We start from the raw sequence: 20,701 nt of genomic DNA, 5'->3' as shown, positions 1-20,701 counted from the left end.
CCACCCGTCGTAACACCACCAACACCAACCCCACCCGTCATTACACCACCAACACCAACACCACCCGTCGTGACACCACCAACACCAACACCACCTGTCGTTACACCACCAACTCCAACTCCTCCTACTCCTATCCCGGAGACTTGCCCAATTGACACGTTGAAGCTAGGAGCTTGCGTGGACGTTCTTGGAGGTTTGATTCACATCGGGCTAGGGAAAAGCCACGCCAAGGAAGAGTGTTGTCCAGTTTTGGGAGGCTTACTTGACCTAGACGCAGCCGTTTGCTTATGTACCACCATTAAGCTCAAACTTCTCAACATCAACCTTATCCTCCCCATTGCTCTTGAGGTTCTTCTCGACTGTGGAAAAACTCCACCGCCTGGCTTCAAGTGTCCCACTTAAACAATGTAAAGCGTACGTTGAGAGTCTCTGCACGACTCCAAAAGATTTCGTTTGTTCAAGAATTTGTTCGTTTTATGATCTCTTTGGTGATGGGAGGTTCATTTGCATGTGTGCGACCTTTAGTTACGTGTTTCATTTGATACAATAAGAGGAGTTTGTAATTTGGGTTTGAGATCTCAATTTCTTTGCGTTTTCATGTTATGTTGTACTTTTCAGGAAAAAAAAAACTGTAAAACGATATAACTTTTTTCTAATATAAACAAGTTTGTATCAGTCTAAAGTTTGTTTTTATGTACATACGTACGTTATGGAGTAGAAAAAATGTGATTTTTTTTATAGCCATGGTCCATGCGATGCACAGCCGCCACACAGCGCAGCTACTGACCAAGTACATGTGTATATATATAGAGACGTCTCTTCATGCTCAAGAAATATATCTATATCACATTTTTTCTCTAAACACTTGACAAATAAGATAAATCATACCATATATTATTACAAATAAGATAAACATACCATATATTATTACAAATAAAATAAAAAAACATTAAAGTTTAGTGTTTTATAATATCTTGTAGCTTAGAACTAGAGAGGGTGCCGACAATTATTTATCATACATTATTTAAGATACATAACAAAATTCAATTATATATATATATATATATATATATAACATATTTTACGTATTTTAAAAAACATATTTTACGTATTCCTAATATATGGCTGGTGCAATTTCAAGGTTTTTGTATTGTTTTTTTTGCTTAAGGTATATTATTACAAATATGCGTATATAAACCCAGTTAAAATTTCTAAATATATGATTCCATTAGTTAAATATTTGGACTTTGTGTTAAATATTAAAATGAGACAAATAAAAATAAAATCAGGATATTCCGATGAATAAAACTAAAAACAATTGGTTAAGAAAAAAAAACTCAACAAAAATATACACGAGTAATGATCATATATTGGGCTTAATTTAATGAACTTGGGCTTTATCCTTATCCGCTAAAGTATATGCATGGGCCGAGTCGAAGAAAGCCACAACAAAGGTTCGTTCTACTTTTCTTTTTTCTGTCTTGTCGAACAAGTTCACATCTCAGAGAGAGGTCGTGTATTTTGTTGTAGAGAAGAGCAAGTTCTCAGCAAAAATCAAAGAAGAACCGAAACGAGAAGAGAAGCTAATTCTTCTCAGGTAAACAATTCTCTTAAAATCCAATGCCTTTCATTCTTCTACTTGCTTCTTAATTTCTCCGAATCTGCGTATCTTCGTTTCCGCTTTGAATTTGAGTTTACTGGATCTGTATTGAGCAAAGTATTTTGCAAATTTTGATGGAATTTGATAAACCCTAGCTAGATGCGACTATGGGTTGTTGATTCTGTTTAGTTTTTGGGTTTTTTTTTTTTTTTATATGGGCATCAGTGATTGTCGACTAGGTAAGTAAGTGTCTTCGATGATTCTCATCGTTCCTGTGATTGTGATTCCATTTCTAATCTTTGTGTTGATTCCAAATGAACAGGGATTGATAAAGTTAGTTCTTTTACATTCTTTTGTAGAAGATGACCTAGATTAGCCTTGTTTTGTTCTGAATTGATCGGGTGAGTTAATTGCTGTGATATCAAAAACTTTAATTTTGGGGGTTTTTTAAACCGGCCCTGTTTCTAAGGGAGTATGGATTAGTGTTAGTGCCTCTTATTTGCCATAGTTTTGTTTACACGGTGTAGCTTTAGTTAGCTGTAAATTTCCACTTGCAGATTCCTTAATTGTAATGCCTCAGAATGGTTGTGCTATGATCATGGAGGTTTATTTATTGTCTGAATGTTTCTGTGTATGAAGCTTGGGAGATTCATTTGATTCCTTACATTTTTTTTATGTTTTGCTTCTCTTTCGTGTCAAATGTTTTGAGAAAGTTCATAGTTATCTCTCCTAGAAACCATTGAGTTTATTACTATCTGTTCAGCTAATTAGTAGTCTCAGTGTTGTAAGAACAGTAATTAGATAAACCTTATCTTGAGGTGATTCTGGAAGATGTGATTCTTTTTACATTTTGTGTTTTTATATGGGCATCAGTGATTGTGTCGACTGTGTAAGTGTCTATGATTTTGCTTATCGTTCCTGTGGTTTCATTTCTAAGGTTTTTGTTGATCCCAAAGGAACAGAGATTAATAAAGCTTGTTCTTTTTCATTCTATCGTAGAGACATGACCTAGTTTACCCATTCTGAATTGATTGGGTGAGTTAATCGCTGTGATATCAAAAACTTTAATTTTGGGTTTTTTTTAGAACCGGCCCTGTATCTAAGGGAGCATGAATAAGTGTTAATGCCGCTTATCATAGTTTTGTTTACGCGGTGTAGCTTTAGTTAGCTGTAGTTTCCCACTCGCAGATTTCCTAATTGTAATGCGCCAGAATTTATCTGCTATGTCCTCATTTATCTGTGTATGAAATTTGGGAGAGTCAATTGCTTCCTTACATTTTTCGATGCTTTGCTTCTCTTACAGGTCAAATGTTTTGAGAAAGGTCATAGTTATCTCTCCTGGAAACTTTTAAGTCTATTGCTATCCGTTCAGTTAATTAGTAGGCTCAGTCTTATAAGAACAGTAATTAAACCAATGCCTTTGTTTTTTTTTTCTGGTGTAGTTGTTAAAAGATGTCTCGGAGATATGATAGCCGTACTACAATCTTCTCGCCTGAAGGTCGTCTCTACCAGGTTGAGTATGCTATGGAGGCCATTGGAAACGCTGGTTCTGCAATTGGAATCTTATCCAAAGATGGAGTTGTGTTGATCGGTGAGAAGAAAGTCACTTCAAAACTTCTTCAAACCTCAACCTCTGCTGAAAAAATGTACAAGATCGATGACCATGTTGCCTGTGCCGTGGCTGGTATAATGTCTGATGCTAACATTCTCATCAACACTGCTCGAGTCCAAGCTCAACGATACACCTTCATGTACCAAGAGCCCATGCCAGTTGAACAGCTGGTTCAGTCTCTCTGTGACACAAAGCAGGGCTACACACAATTCGGTGGTCTTCGCCCGTTTGGAGTCTCCTTTCTTTTTGCAGGATGGGACAAGAACTACGGGTTCCAACTATATATGAGTGACCCAAGTGGCAACTATGGTGGTTGGAAAGCTGCAGCCGTTGGAGCAAACAATCAGGCTGCTCAGTCTATTCTGAAACAGGACTACAAGGATGATGCAACTAGGGAAGAGGCTGTCGAGCTCGCCTTGAAGGTTCTGACCAAGACAATGGACAGCACGAGCTTAACATCTGAGAAGCTAGAGCTTGCTGAGGTGTATCTGACTCCATCCGGGAACGTTAAGTACCATGTTCACTCTCCTGAGTCGCTCACCAAGCTGTTGGTCAAACATGGTGTGACTCAACCCGCTGCTGAGACAAACTAAGCCCAAAAGTATCTCTAGTGTTATTCGCTTGGTACGGTGTCTCGTCCCTATGTTTGTAGTACTCTATTTTACAGCTTTCCTTTTGGGTTTGAACTTGAAGTTAACTATGGCGTTGAAACTAGATTTGACAATGTTATGAATTTATCTTCAATGCGTTCGAAGAAGATTTAATCCTTTTTACTAGTAACGACGGTCAAAGGAACAAATTTATTTTATTCTTACTTCTTTAGGTTAGTCTTAGTTTCTTCAATTGATTACTTGAATACTAAGCATTCTTTCTTGTCGTGCAAAGTTTTACACGTAACGGCAATGCCTCCTCGGGTTCAACTGTTAATTTGAGGTTTTGGTTTCGTCCAAAGACTGTTTTCTTTTCTAAGTAAACGCAATTTCACGTTGAGAATCTTGGAATCACAAAAGAGTAACGTTTAAGAAAGACTAGAATACAAAATTTAGATTTTTTTTTTTGTATTTTCCCTTATCAATTTCTTGCATTCTTGGTTAGTCTAAGAAGTAAAACTTGATATGTGGATCTAAGTTTGTATAAGAACCTAAAACATCTCCATAGAAAAACGAATCTTTCTTTACTTTTCATTAACGCACAACTTTGTGACAGTAAACAACACAAGAAAAGATACATACTTTGAGAAATAAGAAACAGACTGCAACTATAATTGACTCCATATGCTCTCTATCACTCTATGTACAAATATTATCGTAAGCTACAGCTTCTCAGTGCTTCACTAATCAAGAACAGAGCTTAGGGAGCGATCTGCTGTTTCCTTTACTTGAGTTCTTGGATCTCCTCTTGATAACTTCCATTTGATTCTGCATCTTCAAACATGCTCTCTCTAATTCCATAACCCTCCACTGTATCCCTTCAATATGATCTTTCAGCTTCTCATTTTCTCCTGAAATCTCAACCTTGTCCATTTGGAGTATGAGCTGCTTCTGTTGTTGTTGTTGTTGTTCATCTGGTGTCTCAATCACCTGAAACTTCGGGTTACGTGAAATTTTAGTTCTTGATTCTCCTGAAAGCTTCTCGTAACTTAATGTTCGTATCACGCTGAGTTTTTCGCCATTGGTTAATCCAGTGTGAGCCTGAACAAGCCATAAAAACTGGCATTCATGTGATAAAGAGCGAAACTTTCTTTTACATTTTGAGTTGGAGATGAGTGTTGAAACGTACCTCAAGATACATATCGATAGCACGATAAATTTCTTCGTGAGAATCTCTGGCTGAATCTGGAACAAGTGTGAGGAGAGACAGAAACTTTGAAGGTTTCAAGCAAGGGTCAGGTGCTACTTCAGCTATGTATTGATCAATCAAGCTTGAGACTTTCTTCAATTGCAACCCTCCTTTTGCTCCGTCGAGGAAAGCTTTCGTGAATCTAATAACGAGATTCACATAGTACAAGTGACTCGATTTCGATGGAGATGGAACAAGAAGATTGTCTAGTGTTGCTTGATCCAGGTTGTTACCTATCATAAGCTCCAGCTTGTTCATGCTGCTCTTGCTTATGTTCAATCCAAGAGCAAGCCTCAAAAATCCGAAGAGGCCCTTGCAAGGTATACAGCTTTGATCTAAGACGCAAAGAGTAGCAATGATGGTTTCAAGAATCTTTCTTTTCTCATGAGAAGATGCAGAGCAAAACTTGACCTTCTGGTAATAGAACAAGAACCTACTTATGATGAGATTATCGAATTTCCGTGAGACCAACAGCTTCAAGAACATTTCAACCAAACCAGGACTTAAAACAAGAACCTCATCAAACCACCACATTAACCGAACAGAGCTATTCTTGAAACTCTCTGTGCTTTTACTGTCACAAGAGAACCGAAACAAGCTGCTATCCGGTGAACAAGCAGAAGCAGCACTAGAAGGACTCATTTCAACAGTTAAACACAGTTTCTCCACTAGCGCATCCATCAGTTTCGCAGCTAATGACTCAGCTTCAGGCGATGTTTCAACTTCTTGACACTGTTTCAGACTGAGAAGAATCTCTGGCCAAGACCAATACCGAACCTCTTCCATACACTTCTCTGTTTGTTCCAAGACTTTAGAGACTTCCATAAACTTAGCAGCACAATGCATAAGGACTACATTCGAGGGCATCACAGCTAATCGACCGTTACTGTAGCAAAATCTCGATACAAGCTCAAAACTTTGCGCTCCACCAGGGAAATCATTAAAGATCACCTTGAGATTTCCATTGGAACAACTCGATTTCCCAAGAAGCTTCTTGAATGTTGCAGAATATGCACATATGATTTGCTGCAGATAAAAATTACAAAACAAATTCATAAGTCAGAGTTAAAGCTTCCTCAATAATTCACAAACAGATTTGAGTGTATATATAATCTTGAAAGACCCACAAGAAAAAAGGTGAAACTTTTAAGCCATCCTACTGTTTGTTGTTTGTGATAGGATAGAAAGTTAGTTATTACAAGAGAGGAAGGAATTAAATATCAACTACACAAAGGCCTCTCTTGTGTCTCCCAATCATTTAAGATCATCTCATGAGTCAGTCACACAACAAGTAAGAACAAAAAGGGAAGTGAATAGTAAACCAAGAAAAATCCAAATTGAGCCTCTTATCTTCCTTTCTCTAGAGGTGCAAAAACATTTGTTTGATTTACACAGAGAAACAATATGGGAGAAAGTCAAAGAGGAAAGGTAAGAACAAAAAATTGCAATAAATGGTGATGGAGACATCTTACATCAATACCTTCTTAACTACAAACTTCTGAGTCTATTGAGATTAATAACACTCAGACAAATTACAGATTCCAAATTAGTGATTGGTTTAACAAAGAAAAACAAAACAGAGATTTGTGTGCCCTCATTTTAAGGTAAACTCGTTGAGCAGAACATTAAATGCTGAATGCAGCAGAGTCACACACAATACGTGAGCCGTAAAATATTATCACAGGAGGATCGTAAACAAAAAGCACACACACCAAAAAAAAATGTACTTTTAAAAAAATTGCAACAACTCACACACAGTTCTGATGCATAAATCAGAACTTACTTAACTCAAGAACACAAATTTAACAATACCCAGATAAAAAAAATTGGAACTTAACATTGAGAAACAGTTAAAGTTTGGATTTTTGATCTGATAGCTCTGTAGAGTGAGAGTTACCTTATTGAGAAAGAGAGTTTCTTCTCCATTGATGTCAACTTCAAGATCAGAGCAACAAGCTTCCATAGTCACCACCTCGATAACAAGACTCTCTCTTTCTCTCTGTCTTTCTTGAAATTTCCCCCAAAGAGAGAAGTGAGTAGAGGGAGAGAAGTGGATTTATGCTGAGCAGAGAAAGAAGACAAAGAGCAAAGAAGCAAGAAACTTTTGTTGGTTTTCTGATTTGTCAGATTTTACATATAACAAGTCTTCTCTTTTGATGTCTGTCAAGTCAATCGATGAAGCACCCACAAATTTAGTGGTGGGTTCTTTTAGTTTTTTTTTTTAGTAGCAGAGAGTAAACAATAAAAAAGAAAGAAAGAGAGACCAAAGAAGAGCAGCAACAAAGGCGTGTCCAAACAAACACCACTCTGTTCACTGTTATAATGAAGAAAGAGAGAGAGAGAGAGAGACCAAGAGCAACAAAGACCGATTCTGACAGTCTTGCTCATAAAGGATATTTTGTTTATTTCTTATAGTAAAGATTATTATGACAACGCATTTAATTAACCTTTTGATCATCTCAGCTGATCCAATCAGTAATTAATCATTCTTTTTTTTTTTTTCATGTAAAGTTCATTGTTTAAGGCAAAATGTTGAAGCTTTTTAGGGTGTGTTCCCTTTTTTTCATTTTTTTCTTATGTTTCAATCAACTGGTAAATTTTAGATTATTTTATTTCATTAATTATAAGTTTATCATTGATCTAAACTTTAGTGACAAACCACACAATCATTTTTTCCTTCAAAACCATAAATTACATTTTTATTAAAACTGTAAACTTATATTTTTCGATCAAAACAAAAAAAAAATCATATCTCTTCGTCGCTAAAACCACAAAATTTTATATCTCTAATCATTTTAGTAAATTTTTGAATGATTTTATTTTATTAACTATTGTCGACCAAACTTTCAAACGGATCGCACGATGGTTTAAGTAAATTTGGATATGATTAAAAACACTAATATTTTTATTTTTGGGTAATGAAATAGTTTTCAAGAAAAGTTAGTTATAATTTTCTATTTAGATTGAGGAAATATAATATGGTGATATAAACTTTATAAAGATTAATTTGAAACATAATTTAATCTTTTACTTCCGTTAAATATATCAATATATACAATATTAATTATTGGACCCCGACCATAACAAAATTGGTACTGTGTGGACCAAACTAAAATTTTGATTTATATATCATACTATTTTCTTGATTACAATAATTGGAAAAGGAAAAACGAAATTGATTACATCGAGACGTTAACAAAAAAGGATACAAAAATTTCAGCAAATATATAATTATTATCTTTGTTTGATGATGACATGCAACTATGTATAATATCAATAATTCTTTTATACAAACTGTATATACACCACATGTAATATCAATTTCCGTGAATAAAAATAAAAATCATGTATTATTACGTTAGATGATAGGCATAACAAAATAGTTGAAAATAACAAGAAATGGGTTTGTTAATAAACGAGGCACCGCCACAATAGAAGGTATAAAAAGGCTATATAAATAGTGTTCGTTAAAATGTGAGTTGTATAATATAATAAAAACAAAAGCAAAATAAAGAACTGATAGAAATAAATAAATATAAAATGAAAGTGTGATTTGGTTTTTCAACTGCTCATGCACTGAACTGAAGGATCCTAATCCTAACGTGGTGGGCAAAAAAGCCATGGAACGGGGCTCACGTGATTTACATACAACTCTGCAGAGACACTTTTATCACTCACACAATTACTCAATACACATATGTAAATACATTTTTCTTTTCATTTTCAATATTGGTTTTGATCAAATTGTATATATATTATCAACTAAATCACATTAACCAAACTGATATCCAAATACAATAACGTTCGTTGTTAGGTATAGGCGTATAGCTAGACAAAGTGGAGTTTAGGTGTTTAAGGTGCTTAAGTACGTGAGACAACAAATATTGCTCACGTGGTGTAAAACCTAATAAAGTAATTGCAATCATACCATTTGTACGTTAGAGATATATATAAAGGTTCATCAACCAAACATATAGTACTATTATCTTATAATTCCATTTTAACAAAAAAAAATTAATTCACTTACTAAGTTGACATAGCACTAGTGCCACTATACACAATATACCAATATGGAACCAAACCAATGCGTTTGCAAATTTGCAATGACTCACTCACAAGTCACCAAGTTTTTTTATTTTGTCAAACTAAACTAATGAACCCTTGCGTAGTAGTACCACTACTACTACTACTACTATATCTATATGTTTGTGTTGCGGCCACGACGGTAGATCGATCCATTCTGGAATTTATACTTTTTGTTTTTATGGTATATAAAAAGAGTTTTATCATATGTATAAAAATCCCTAAGTTTTTGAGTCATGTGGTCATGTCATCTCCTACCTTTTGCTTGAATATGCTTTGGAGGGATTCCTTACTTTTGTTTTGTTTAAAGATTACGGAAATGTATGATCATTATTTCGAACAGTTACTTATAATAATCAAAAACACACCTTCTGACCAACTTATATGTTATTGTATTAACAACATTGATAGTAGAAACTTTTTACTAAAAACATTCCCCCTCAATGCATGACACATTATGGTATAAGTCGGTATTGAATCAACATGATTTTGGATAACATCACATATAGCAAAGACCATTGCTATAGACGTATTGTCATCATATACTTAAACATTCTTGTAATATGATGCGGATCACACTTTTAGTTGCTTTAAGAATGTTACATGAATCGAATATTGAATATTCTTTATAGAAAAAACTTGTAAAAGGTTTTGGGAAATGAGACCCCAAAAAAAAAAATGTTTTGGGAAATGTATTTCTTTCTCCTTTTTAAACCGGCGAAAATGGACGACACGAACCAAAAAATTAAAAGAAACCCGGGAGAAAATGCTTTTGTAGTAACGTACAAAATACAAAATTCGAAAATGTCTAGATGGGCATCGCTAAATTAATAGGCCTTTTAGCCCAAATAGCTCATCACAATCATAATTATTCGGCTTACAATATTTTCTTTACCGCCAAGGTGAAAATGTTGCCGCGCTCAAGTAAAAGCAAAGACATTTTCTATTTGAGACTTAGACACATAATGTAATGGGCCTTTTGGCCCAATTTAAAACAATTCTATACATTTCAGGTCATACCTTTAAAATGTGGCGATTCCTCTCGCGTCAGTCTTGAAGATAACACACACATGTGTGTGTGCAATCGCATTCTCCAAATTCTTGTTAACGTCATACTCAGTTTTAAAATTTTAATTTCTCATAATGAAATACTTAAACAGAGGAATGCAACCAAAAGAACAGAAAACATTTTCTTTGTTACTGTCACGAATAAAATTTATATATATTCAAATTTGACATACAAGAAACTTTAGCATTCACGGTTAGGAAAAAAAAAAAACATATACACGTGGCTCTACACCCAAAAAAAGAAAAAGAACTTTATAGTAACATCATTACGAATGGCACGAATCCGTAAATCAGAATTTGTTTCACTACAGTACAAAAATCCCTGTCCATGGGATCAGAGACTCTCTCATCTCATTTTTTTAATCCAACGGTTCTCATTCATTCAGTACATTACCCCTGAAACCGCCTGACGATTGGTACCTCTCGACAAACAGTCGACAAAAACACACATACTGTATATATATAACAGAATCGCCTTCGTTCCTCGTGTCGCCGCCTTTTCTACTCACCCAATCATCATATGCCACGTGTATAACCTTCTTTTGTAATTCTCTTTTCTTTCTCACCATCACCCAATCATTATAAGCCACGTGGATATTTCTTTTTTATTAAACGCTTTGTTCTCATCTTCTCCTCCTTCATCTCTCTCTGATTTTGCTTTACGCCGGAGAAAGGAAAAAAAATGGAGATTTCAGCTTACGAGTTCGACTCGCTCACTGACTTACCACCGCTTCCACAAGAGTACAAACCAAACATTGACTACTCCAGAATCTCTCTCGATTCCTTACCACCGTTTCCTCCTTCCGATTTTGCTCCCTCCTCCGACAACCACCACCACCTCCTTGACTCCTCCTCTCTCTCTCTTTCGGACTCGCTCTTCCTCGACTCAACTCTTTCTCTCCTCAACCGTCACCACCTCGCTGAGTCAACTCGTTTGGAACAGATCTTTTACGAGCCGACTCGTTTCGATCATCACCTCTTTCCTAACGACGCCGCCGCACCGTTTCTTCACTTGCCAGATCTCAAATCCATCGAGCAAACAACAACCGCCGTGGAAGAACCGAAGACGATGAAGCTCTTTCCATCTCCTTCTCGTCCTGCTCCTCTTCCCGCCGCGAAACGTCAGAGGAAGCTTCACTCGTCTTCTTCTTCGACAACCTCCGGATCTCCAACAGCGTCCTCATCTCAAAACGCAAACGACGTCGTTGTCAACAGACGTACGAAGATCTCAGACAAGATCAGAACATTGGAGAAACTTATGCCATGGGAAAGAAAAATGAGTTTAGCGATGATTCTAGAAGAAGTTCACAAGTACATCAAGTTTCTCCAATCTCAGATTGCTTCACTACGTTGGATGCCTCTCGAATCCGTCTACAACACCGCCGGAGAAGTTGGAGAACCCAATCTGCTTAAATCTCTGACACGTCAACAGATTCTACAGGTTCTCGCGAATTCCCCAGGCTCACGAAACGTGCTCTCCACTCGCCGTGTTTGTGTCTTCTCTTACGAACAGCTTCTCACGCTCAAGGCAATGTCTAGAAACCTCTGAAACTTAATCTCTTGTTTTTTTTCTTTCCTTTTCTTTACGTTTTCTATCATAGAAGCTACATAGCGTTTTAATGGCGGTGACAAAAAAATCAGAGTTTTTGATACAGAGTTCAGTATTACGCCATTGTTTTTGAGTTTCAAGTTCAGTGTATGAAAGTTTTCGGAGTAGTACATGAAACTGTGAATGTTTCATAGAGATAAACAGATTTAAAGTTCCAAAACCAACATAAACAACAACATCAAAAGATCAAAGTTTTGTCACAGACGAAAAACAAAAGAAGAAACATTTCCTTGAAATTCAAAGGTATTCATTTCATGGCAGAAGCAAGAAGCTGAAGCATCTGGTTACCCAAATCTTGCTCCCTAATACACAAAGCCTTCCATCCATCATTCAACTCTTTAGCCTTGTCATCACCAATAAGCTTGACTCTCTCAAAAGCAATGTTCTCAGAGATCAAACCTTGAGCTACAATAATCTCCACTAACTCCTTCAGATACGGATACTGAACCCAAAACCTCTCCTCACTAGTACCACCATCAAGCTCAGTTTCTGTTAAACCACAAAAAAAACACATCCTCATAAACATTGATATGAACATTTTTACACAAGATTCCCAAAATCAAATCTAAAAAATTAGTATCACTATATACGTTACTATTTTTCGCCAACCACCTAACATGACTTGAAACAGAGGAAACTGTGAAATCTGAGATAAGAAAAAAGGAGAGAGTGATGTGTGTAAGTACCGTCATGTTCGAGATCGGAGAGAAGAGAAGAGCGAGAGCCTGCGTTTGTGTTTACTAACACGGACGACGATTCGGCTTCTTCTTCCATTGACTCGTCGTCTTCAGATGAATAGGAAATTTCCGAATCGTAGAACTCGTCGTCGGATGATCCATGTGGAGAGTTGATGAGGAAGTGAATCGGAACCGCCATTTTTGTCGAGATTTGAGCTCGGAGGAAACGAAAACGAAGACTCGATGGATTTGTGAAGAAGGTGAAGAAAAGGTGTGTGTGCTTGTGTGCTTGTGTGTGTGTCAATTTATTATTACAGAGTAATTGTTCATAAAAAATAATATGAAATGTTTTCTAAAAATTTGTTCAGCTGACGTGGGATTTAACCGGTTCTAGAAGAAGATGGAATCAAAGCCAAAATTAATAACCAATAACCAAACTGAACCGAAATGGGCGAAATCACAAAATTTTGGAATGTGATTGTGTTGTAGAGTTTAGCCCTTTAGGATACAACTTTTAGAACCATACAAAAACATTACAATTGTTAGCACTACATACACACGCATATGATTTATGTTTAGCAAAATAATTAATTAAATTATTGAAATAATAAAATACTATGTAACTAAAATAAAATTATTTGAAATATATATATTTGAAATATTTCCATAAAGATATTTCTAGTGATATAATCGAGAAAGCAATATTTTTAACTATAAATGAGTGGAAAAAAAAAACTAAAAGTAGTGTATATGCAAAGATTGTGTCTGTTTGATTTACTTTTAAAAATTCCTTAATGACAAAAATAATATTTATAATTTCTACCAAAAATAAGATTTATGATGTAACTATAACTAGCTAATTAAAAATATTATCTTTGACTTTGATTATATGATATTCTAGATAGATAGCAAAACCTTTCCATCTTTATCAAGAACCGTAACTTTCGTTTAATTATAAAGGTTTTCTATAATTATAACTTGCAAAAAGTTTTTTAAAAAGATCATAAAGATCGATCTTTTTCTTTAATTATCACGAGCCCTAAGTTTCGTGTTTTCTCTCTAAAAGTCTCTTTGGATCCCCATGTGGTTCTTATCAAGTATGGGAAACAATACAGATTTAAACACAAAAATGTCATCATCGTTAAGAGAACATCCACCTTCCACATATTTCATCAAGTTTGAGAGTCTGGCACAACTCAACGATGACAAGTACGAATGTAGTCTTTTCAATGCCGGCGGCTACAACTGGTATGTATGCTCACAAGTCACAACACAAACTCTTTTTTCACTTACTGTATACTTAACTGATCGTATAGTTTCCAAGAAACATGACAAAGATTTATGTTTCTACTGATATATGTTATATGTATAGTTTGTAAAACATATATCGTACTGTATATATTTATGAATATGATGATATATATTCACATATTTCATGAAGCATAATTTTAGGAGATTGGTGATATATCCAAAAGGAAACGCAAAAGACGAAGGGGATGGATTTATTTCAATGTATGTGGAGCTAGATAACACAACCCTCTTGTCAACACCACTAACTGATGTGTATGCATATCTCATATTCTTTGTCTACAACAAGAAATCAGACAAATACTTTACTATTAAAGGTATTGTATATCTAAAACGCTTCATATTTTTTTAACATAGACATTGGTCATTCGCTTATCTTTTGCTACACTATTATAGATTGTGAAGTTAAGCGGTTCAATGCATTGAGAACGGTGTGGGGAATGTCTCAAGTGCTTTCGCTTGAAACTTTCAACGACCCCAAAAACGGATATATCTTTGACAGTGATCAATGTGAATTTGGTGTTGATGTATTGGTTGCTCCATCCCTTCCTAAATGGGAAGTCGTGTCCTTTAATCAGAAAACCCCTAATCCCAAATTCGTGTGGAGTCTCAAGAAATTTAAAGAGCTTAAAGCGGCTTCTTACGACTCGCAAAAAATTTTGGCAGGAGGAAGGCAATGGTGAGCAGAGTCTATGACAAACTTATATATACATGCACTAATCACATACATATATGCATCATCTATATATATGAGTGTTAACAAGTGCAACAACTTGTTCTATAGGTTTTTAAAGTTGTACCCGAACGGCGATGCTAGAGCCAAAGGCAAGTGGATATCCATTTATTTGTATTTAAGTGACGTTGAGACACTCAACGCAAAGGAGAAAATCTACACGCGAGCAGATGTCAGAATTGTAGATTCTCGTGGAACCACTCATTACGTGTTTGGGAAACGTATGTTATAGAACACTTTTTACATTATCATTTTCTAGTTCTTTAAAAAAAAAAAAGATTTGTATACTCTTCATCGTTTCGTATGTGAAACTAATTAATAATGTGCATTTAACTATTTTTTGCAGTTAACTCGTGGTACACAAAGCTAAACTCAGGATTAGGTTGGTCTACATTTGTGTCTTTAGATAAAGTTCGGGAGGCGTACTTGGATATTGAGGGCTCTTTGAATGTAGAGGTTGAATTTGCAGTTGTTTCTACCACCAAATACTCTCCCAGTATCTAAACTCTGCTTTTGTTTTAATCATGGGTTATCAATTTATTCGTTTTCGTAATGTTTAAAAATTTAAATCATTTTATCGATATTTTTTGGTTTTGTTTAGTTTATTTTATGTTTCGTACTTTCATATATATTAATATATAGGACAAAACAAAAATGAGAACTTCAAAACATACCGTATGAGTGACAAAAAAAAGAAAAAAAAAAGAATACATCTATATATATAAAGTTAGTTTTTTCTCTCTTCTCATGCCACCTAAACATCCACCTAAGCCACATTTTTTTTTACATTCAAAAAAATTTAAGACATTCATTTAGTGCATATTTATACTACTTATTTAATTAATAGAAAATTTATATAAATAAAAATAAATTATGTAAATAAATAAAATGGTAAATAAGAAATACTTTCATTTTTTATTAGTTAGTGGTAATAATATAATTCAACTTTCATTTTAAATTGATCATAGTTTAAAATTTTAAATGTGTTATTGAGTTTAAGAATGTAAGTAAATTTTAAATTTATGATAGAATAAAAACAACATTTATGTAATTGTATATATAAAATTTTAAAGGGGAAAAATAAAACCGAAAATGAAATATTAGTTTATAACATGATAAAAAAGAAAATGCTTTTAGTCCAAATTTAAATATTGAAAGATAATAATTCAAGAGAAAATAACTATAATATGTTTTGAAAATCAATTAAAAAAAAAAATATCATAATATGAATAAAAAATTAACAAAAAAATTATAAACCTTCCGCGTACAGCGCGGGTCAACTGCTAGTACTGTATATACACCATCAGAACCAGTGATCAGAATTATATGTCCTTAACATTAAATTCCTAACACTAAAGAACCTGTCGTGTCTTTTTTTTCTTCTTTTATATATGAAAAATACTTGATTCTCTACTTGCTGTTTTCACTACCATATTCAAGTCAAAATCGGGATTTTCATGTTCCTATGTTAGTTTAGATGATTATACTATGATTCTAACTTCGAATTTGGTGTTTCATAAACTCATGAACTATGAGCTTATGTACTTAGTAATTGGTATTTTAATGTTTAGAATTTTTTATTTTTTTTTGGTATGAATTCAGTTTGGTTGGATAACTTCGGTTTTTTAAAATAAATTTGTTTGTTAATAAATACTACATATGGGTTTGACATGTCAGCACAAATGGCCATCTTTTAAATGCATATCTACTATAGTAGATTATTCCAATTGAACCCTAGAAGTATTGAAGTAAGAGGCGCATACAAAAACTAATTACCCCTATCCCAAAGGGCCTCCCAGCTTCTCGATCTATCTGTCTCTCTTTGCTTCAGGTTCGTCAAAATTTTCTCTGTCTCTCAACTTCTCAGCAGTCTTTAGAGACAAAACGAGCTAGCCCTAGGTTGTTTAGTATTAATTTTTGAATTCTAAGTCAAAATTTCACTTCTTGTAGGATCTATATCGATTCTCTTTATCTACCCCTCTCTTTGCTTCATGTTCTTCGAATCTTTCTTTAATTTAGCCTTAAAAGATAATACTCGTCGAATCTTTTGAATATGTTTTGCTATGGCTTATGGGATTTCCAAAAACTATTGATATAGAAAAGGGGTTTAGTGGTTACTAATTAATGAAACAAACTTCTCTATGACATTGCAGACGTGACGTGACAAAAGTTATGTGTAGATAAAAAAATATAAGAAGTGGAAAATAACATTTTATTAAATGTAAACGTTTTGTCAAATGTTTGGACACTCATGAGTCACGACTCTTCGTTTTTGCATGAAGTCGTTTTAACCTTTTTGAGACTGCTCCACGCCTCCACCTTCCCTCGCACAACTTCCAAAACACCTTTGTTCTCATAAGTCATAATATTAATTAACAATCTTTAGGCTTTCTACGGTTGCATTACAGAGTTGGATTAAGTATAGTATAGAATGGGTTCATTAGCAGCAGCAGATTCTACAATTGTGAAGAACTGGAGAGAGCATCCTCCTTCTTCTTATTCCCTCAAGATCAACAAGCTTTCTCAGCTTACTCTCGACAAATACGAGTCCCGTCTTTTCTTGTCTGGTGGATATAACTGGTACGTGAGCTTTTGTTATAGACTGATTGCATCTTTCATCATTATATATAAACTTATCATGCTTTCTTAATTATTATCTATGTCAATTCTCAGTGAAATTACTCTTTGTTCTTCTGTGAATGATGATTTGTCCCTAAAATATATATAGGAGACTGGTTATATACCCAAAAGGAAACCAAAAAGACGATGGAACCGGATTTATTTCAATGTATGTGGAACTTGACAACACCTGCCTCTCATCCACATTACCCATGGAGGTGTTTGCATATCTCACGTTCTTTGTCTATAACAAGAAAGAAAACAAATACTTTTCAATACATGGTTCGTACCGTACCTACTCACTTATAAGCCCTCTCTCTATTTACATATATATATATATTAATTCAGTAATATGTATAATGCATATGAACATGTAGATGTTGAAGTAAAGCGGTTCAATGCATTAAGGACGGTATGGGGATTATCCCAAGTGCTTTCGGTGGAAATATTCAATGACCCTAAAAATGGATATATCTTCGAGGGAGAACAATGTGAGTTTGGTGTTGATGTGGTGATTGCTACACCCTTTACCAAGTGGGAAGTTGTCTCCTTTGATGAGAAATTCTCTTTTCCAAAGTTCTCCTGGAGTGTTAAAGAATTCTCGGTGCTGAAAGAGAAATTTTACATGTCCAAAAGCTTTTCAATGGGAAAAAGAGAATGGTGAGTCCACTATATCTTCGTCTTTTTTTCTTTTGTTTCTTTTTTCTATATATTATATACACATGTCCATAAGTGGTTACCGCCTAACCGAGCACAGTAAAATATGATGTGTAGGAAAATTCAGTTGCATCCGAAGGGAGACGATAGAGCAAATAATAAGTGGCTATCAATTTTTTTGAATTTAGATGGCACTGAAATTGTGAAGGCTGATGAGAAGATTTACGTGCGAGCGCTTGTGAAGGTTATAGACCCCCGTGGATCCAATCATGCCACAACAACAAGTATGTGATCAAATTGTTTCAAGATGCTGAAACGGTTTTCAATAGGCGTTCTGAACTTGTGATGGATCATGGATATATATGTATATAGTTTCATATTCTTTTGACGTTTGGTTTTGAGCTAATTTGCTTTACATACACTCCTTGTTCTTGTAGTTAACAATTGGTACACGGAATCGAACAAAGGGTGGGGTGTTGTCGAGTTCTTGTCTTTGGCTAAACTTCGAGAGGCGTACTTGGACGTAGAAGATACTTTGAACGTAGAGGTCGAATTTGAAGTTGTCTCTGTCACCAAACACTCAGCATGAAAACCTAAGCTCTAAAATTTAGGATCATGTGTTCCATGCTTATTATTATAGGACTACTCTGTTTACTGCGTCCATTAATGATCTTACTAGCTATTTGATTTTCGTTTCTTAAATAAATTTTGTACTTAAAGTTTATTTTATTTCCTAATTATCAGTTTCGTTTTATTTTGTAATCAAAATATATATTCTATTTGCCAACGTATTATCAAATAACTTATACTATACAAGAGGTCCACGGTAGCGGTGGGGGCGCTTGTGGACAGTGTATATTCCCGGTATATCAACCAACCGAACAGATAATTTGCGTCCTCCCATGTAGCTCCCATCAAGTTCAAGCACCTTATCTGCTATGCCTGTTCCTTGCATATGTGCCATAATAGAAGTGTATCTGCAAAATAAGCAAAGACAGCAAGTAATATAGTTAAAAGAGTGTTTAATAACTTTGAGATCAAGTTTGAGTAAACAATGGGAGGGAGAAGGAACCACAAACCCGTCGAGATTATGGATAGCAGTGAATACTCCATATGAAGAGAAATGTTCACGCAGAGATGTGTCGATATCAATCTTACTAAGCGAAGTGTCATATCCTTCAATATTTACCATAACTCGACTGCAAGAATAGGGTATTATTTAGTGCAGGCCAGAGATGAGATATATACAACACATGCAAGAACACACACGATACACAAATTGATGATTTAAAAAAAAAAAAAGGCAAGAGTTTAATTTACTCGTTTGCATTTTGAGGAAACGGAAAAGCCTCAACAGAGATATTCCATCCCTCCACATAAGTTCCATTAAGTTTCAAGGCCTTATTAGATACTGCGACTGCGCCTTCTCCTAGAAAATATATGTAAGCACTTCTGCATGTGAAGCACAAAAACAACAATTGACAATAAGCACATACGTCACTTCCACTTTACTTACTCAATAATTGAGTTGAGATCATCAGCTGGAAGAAGAAGAAATAAGCCACAATACCTCTCTAGAATATTAGTCTTAGGGTCAAACTCGACGTCTATGGGAATATTACGCATAGAGCCCCAGTCTATGGGAACACAAACATCCGTAATCTCTCCACATGATGAGAAATGTTTTCTCAATGCCCTCTCCATATCATTCTAAGGAAGCTTTATATCATATCCCGTTACAATAATCCTCCCAATGTCACTGTAACGAACGTGACAGAAACGAACACACATATGATATGCATCGATCCATCTTAATTACAATATTTTTTACAAAAATAAAAAAGAGACAAATATCGAATCAGTTTACCTGAGTTTTGGCAGCAATTTAAGTCCCTAAAAAGATATAGAAAATATCTAATCAGAAACCCTAATAACTCGAAAGTATTGTTATTACATATACTTTGTGAAGAAATCATAAATTGAGAGACAAGGGTTACAGATTTAATAAGAAGAAAAGCAATAAGGGAAAGAAGAAGATGAAGGTTAGAGCAACTCCAACGAAGAGAACACATCATTGGTTCTCACAAATTTTTTAATTATAATTTTTGTATGTTGATTAGTTGAGAACCTCTTTCAATTTTTTAAAAAGTTTGTCCCTCCAACAATAGAATTCTCTAGTTGGGTGTGTGTTTTTTTTAAATGGTGTCCCTCCTAGTTGAAGTGTGAGCCATGTCCTCAATTCCATTGTTTACTCCTTGGGTTCGGAGAAATCCAGCTACAAAAACAGTGTCGTGGTCGAGCTGGAGCATCTCGCCACGAAGATCTTGAGTCCGGCTTGGTTTGATTCATGGCCATTCATGGCTTCTGTCGATTTGAGACCAAATTCTCTCCCGATTTGGAGAAATTGTATGTGAGAGAGAGATTAAAAGAGAGAGAGAAGTGTTTTTTCTGCAAAAGAAAAAAAAATCAAAGAGAAGAGAGAGAACTCGAGAGTGTTTTTTTTTTCTTTCATCATTTTATTTCTACCAATGAGAAACGAACCCATCACACACTATCTCAGGTTCTCTAACCTCTCACCAGAGAACCGGTTCTGTCTTAAATAATAATTTTTGATTTAATTTTATGCATTTAAATCCAGAGAACTCCACAACAGAATCCCCGATGGAGATGGTCTTACCTTGACGGCGGATTCGTCCATGGATTGAGAAGTTGAGAGAACGCGAGGTGGCGATTGGAAAGATTTATATTAACACTAAAATTTGGCTCGAAATTATATATAAATAGATACATATAATAAAGTAATATATTTTTAAGTTTACAAAAAGTAATATATCCTTAAGTATTTTACAATATATAAAAAAGTAATATATCCTTAAGTATTTTCAATATATCCATA

The 20,701-nt window shown here is 34.9% G+C and overlaps 7 protein-coding genes and 1 pseudogene across 9 annotated transcripts in view; 5 read left to right on the top strand and 3 right to left on the bottom strand.

Annotated features, from left to right (window-relative positions):
• The window catches only part of LOC111831453 (36.4 kDa proline-rich protein), a 1,328-nt gene extending 646 nt beyond the window's left edge, over window positions 1-682 (top strand). The window contains exon 2 of the mRNA XM_023785587.1: window positions 1-682. Coding sequence (XP_023641355.1) covers window positions 1-402 — 402 coding nt within the window. The 3' untranslated portion in view covers window positions 403-682.
• Window positions 683-1,484: 802 nt separating this feature from the next.
• LOC17893150 (proteasome subunit alpha type-4-A) lies at window positions 1,485-3,992 on the top strand. Its single transcript, XM_006298336.2, has 2 exons — window positions 1,485-1,597; window positions 3,043-3,992. The coding sequence occupies exon 2, from the start codon at window positions 3,053-3,055 to the stop codon at window positions 3,803-3,805; it is 753 nt and encodes a 250-aa protein (XP_006298398.1). The 5' UTR covers window positions 1,485-1,597; window positions 3,043-3,052; the 3' UTR covers window positions 3,806-3,992.
• A 375-nt stretch (window positions 3,993-4,367) lies between these two features.
• On the bottom strand, window positions 4,368-7,487 carry LOC17891669 (BTB/POZ domain-containing protein At3g22104). Of its 3 annotated transcripts, none has more exons than XM_023786891.1 (3): window positions 6,949-7,487; window positions 4,992-6,077; window positions 4,368-4,921 (listed from the first exon to the last, which is right to left on the bottom strand). In XM_023786891.1, the coding sequence occupies exons 1-3, from the start codon at window positions 7,012-7,014 to the stop codon at window positions 4,550-4,552; spliced, it is 1,524 nt and encodes a 507-aa protein (XP_023642659.1). In that variant the 5' UTR covers window positions 7,015-7,487; the 3' UTR covers window positions 4,368-4,549. The 3 variants fall into 3 exon arrangements, with proteins under 3 accessions (XP_023642659.1, XP_006297486.1, XP_023642660.1); XM_006297424.2 differs by having other exon boundaries at window positions 4,368-4,903; window positions 6,949-7,485; XM_023786892.1 differs by lacking the exon at window positions 6,949-7,487 and adding an exon at window positions 6,179-6,919.
• Window positions 7,488-10,400: 2,913 nt separating this feature from the next.
• On the top strand, window positions 10,401-11,891 carry LOC17891910 (transcription factor bHLH117). Its single transcript, XM_006299827.2, has one exon. It carries the CDS (start codon window positions 10,885-10,887, stop codon window positions 11,749-11,751), a length of 867 nt encoding a protein of 288 aa, XP_006299889.1. The 5' UTR covers window positions 10,401-10,884; the 3' UTR covers window positions 11,752-11,891.
• A 28-nt stretch (window positions 11,892-11,919) lies between these two features.
• Window positions 11,920-12,783, bottom strand: LOC17893598 (GLABROUS1 enhancer-binding protein-like 1). The gene is made up of 2 exons (XM_006299928.2): window positions 12,498-12,783; window positions 11,920-12,300 (listed from the first exon to the last, which is right to left on the bottom strand). Exons 1-2 carry the CDS (start codon window positions 12,685-12,687, stop codon window positions 12,059-12,061), a joined length of 432 nt encoding a protein of 143 aa, XP_006299990.1. The 5' UTR covers window positions 12,688-12,783; the 3' UTR covers window positions 11,920-12,058.
• Window positions 12,784-13,617: 834 nt separating this feature from the next.
• On the top strand, window positions 13,618-15,033 carry LOC17893135. The gene is made up of 6 exons (XM_023785586.1): window positions 13,618-13,736; window positions 13,941-14,113; window positions 14,193-14,247; window positions 14,299-14,475; window positions 14,581-14,750; window positions 14,876-15,033. Exons 1-6 carry the CDS (start codon window positions 13,618-13,620, stop codon window positions 15,031-15,033), a joined length of 852 nt encoding a protein of 283 aa, XP_023641354.1.
• Window positions 15,034-16,960: 1,927 nt separating this feature from the next.
• On the top strand, window positions 16,961-18,468 carry LOC111831692 (MATH domain and coiled-coil domain-containing protein At3g58270). Its single transcript, XM_023786842.1, has 5 exons — window positions 16,961-17,109; window positions 17,258-17,430; window positions 17,526-17,808; window positions 17,923-18,089; window positions 18,243-18,468. Exons 1-5 carry the CDS (start codon window positions 16,961-16,963, stop codon window positions 18,392-18,394), a joined length of 924 nt encoding a protein of 307 aa, XP_023642610.1. The 3' UTR covers window positions 18,395-18,468.
• A 145-nt stretch (window positions 18,469-18,613) lies between these two features.
• LOC17893807 lies at window positions 18,614-19,596 on the bottom strand (annotated as a pseudogene).
• Window positions 19,597-20,701: the final 1,105 nt, after the last annotated feature.

This window comes from Capsella rubella, unplaced genomic scaffold (genome assembly GCF_000375325.1).
Source record: "Capsella rubella cultivar Monte Gargano unplaced genomic scaffold, Caprub1_0 scaffold_3, whole genome shotgun sequence".
NCBI classification, from domain to species: domain Eukaryota; kingdom Viridiplantae; phylum Streptophyta; class Magnoliopsida; order Brassicales; family Brassicaceae; genus Capsella; species Capsella rubella.
This window is presented reverse-complemented; position numbering and strand designations above follow the sequence as displayed.

What these genes read in the sequence shown, in the direction of transcription:
- LOC17893150 (XM_006298336.2), top strand. Translation starts at nt 3,053, where the DNA reads ATGTCTCGGAGATATGATAGCCGTACTACAATCTTCTCGCCTGAAGGT.
- LOC17891669 (XM_023786891.1), bottom strand. Translation starts at nt 7,014, where the DNA reads ATGGAAGCTTGTTGCTCTGATCTTGAAGTTGACATCAATGGAGAAGAA. An exon ending in AAACTCTCTTTCTCAATAAG is followed by an intron (nt 6,078 to 6,948) that starts GTAACTCTCACT and finishes TTTTATCTGCAG; the next exon opens with CAAATCATATGTGCATATTC. An exon ending in CTATCGATATGTATCTTGAG is followed by an intron (nt 4,922 to 4,991) that starts GTACGTTTCAAC and finishes CATGAATGCCAG; the next exon opens with TTTTTATGGCTTGTTCAGGC.
- LOC17891910 (XM_006299827.2), top strand. Translation starts at nt 10,885, where the DNA reads ATGGAGATTTCAGCTTACGAGTTCGACTCGCTCACTGACTTACCACCG.
- LOC17893598 (XM_006299928.2), bottom strand. Translation starts at nt 12,687, where the DNA reads ATGGCGGTTCCGATTCACTTCCTCATCAACTCTCCACATGGATCATCC. An exon ending in CTCCGATCTCGAACATGACG is followed by an intron (nt 12,301 to 12,497) that starts GTACTTACACAC and finishes GTGGTTTAACAG; the next exon opens with AAACTGAGCTTGATGGTGGT.
- LOC17893135 (XM_023785586.1), top strand. Translation starts at nt 13,618, where the DNA reads ATGTCATCATCGTTAAGAGAACATCCACCTTCCACATATTTCATCAAG. An exon ending in AATGCCGGCGGCTACAACTG is followed by an intron (nt 13,737 to 13,940) that starts GTATGTATGCTC and finishes GCATAATTTTAG; the next exon opens with GAGATTGGTGATATATCCAA. An exon ending in GTGTGGGGAATGTCTCAAGT is followed by an intron (nt 14,248 to 14,298) that starts GCTTTCGCTTGA and finishes TATCTTTGACAG; the next exon opens with TGATCAATGTGAATTTGGTG.
- LOC111831692 (XM_023786842.1), top strand. Translation starts at nt 16,961, where the DNA reads ATGGGTTCATTAGCAGCAGCAGATTCTACAATTGTGAAGAACTGGAGA. An exon ending in TTGTCTGGTGGATATAACTG is followed by an intron (nt 17,110 to 17,257) that starts GTACGTGAGCTT and finishes AAATATATATAG; the next exon opens with GAGACTGGTTATATACCCAA. An exon ending in CAAATACTTTTCAATACATG is followed by an intron (nt 17,431 to 17,525) that starts GTTCGTACCGTA and finishes ATGAACATGTAG; the next exon opens with ATGTTGAAGTAAAGCGGTTC.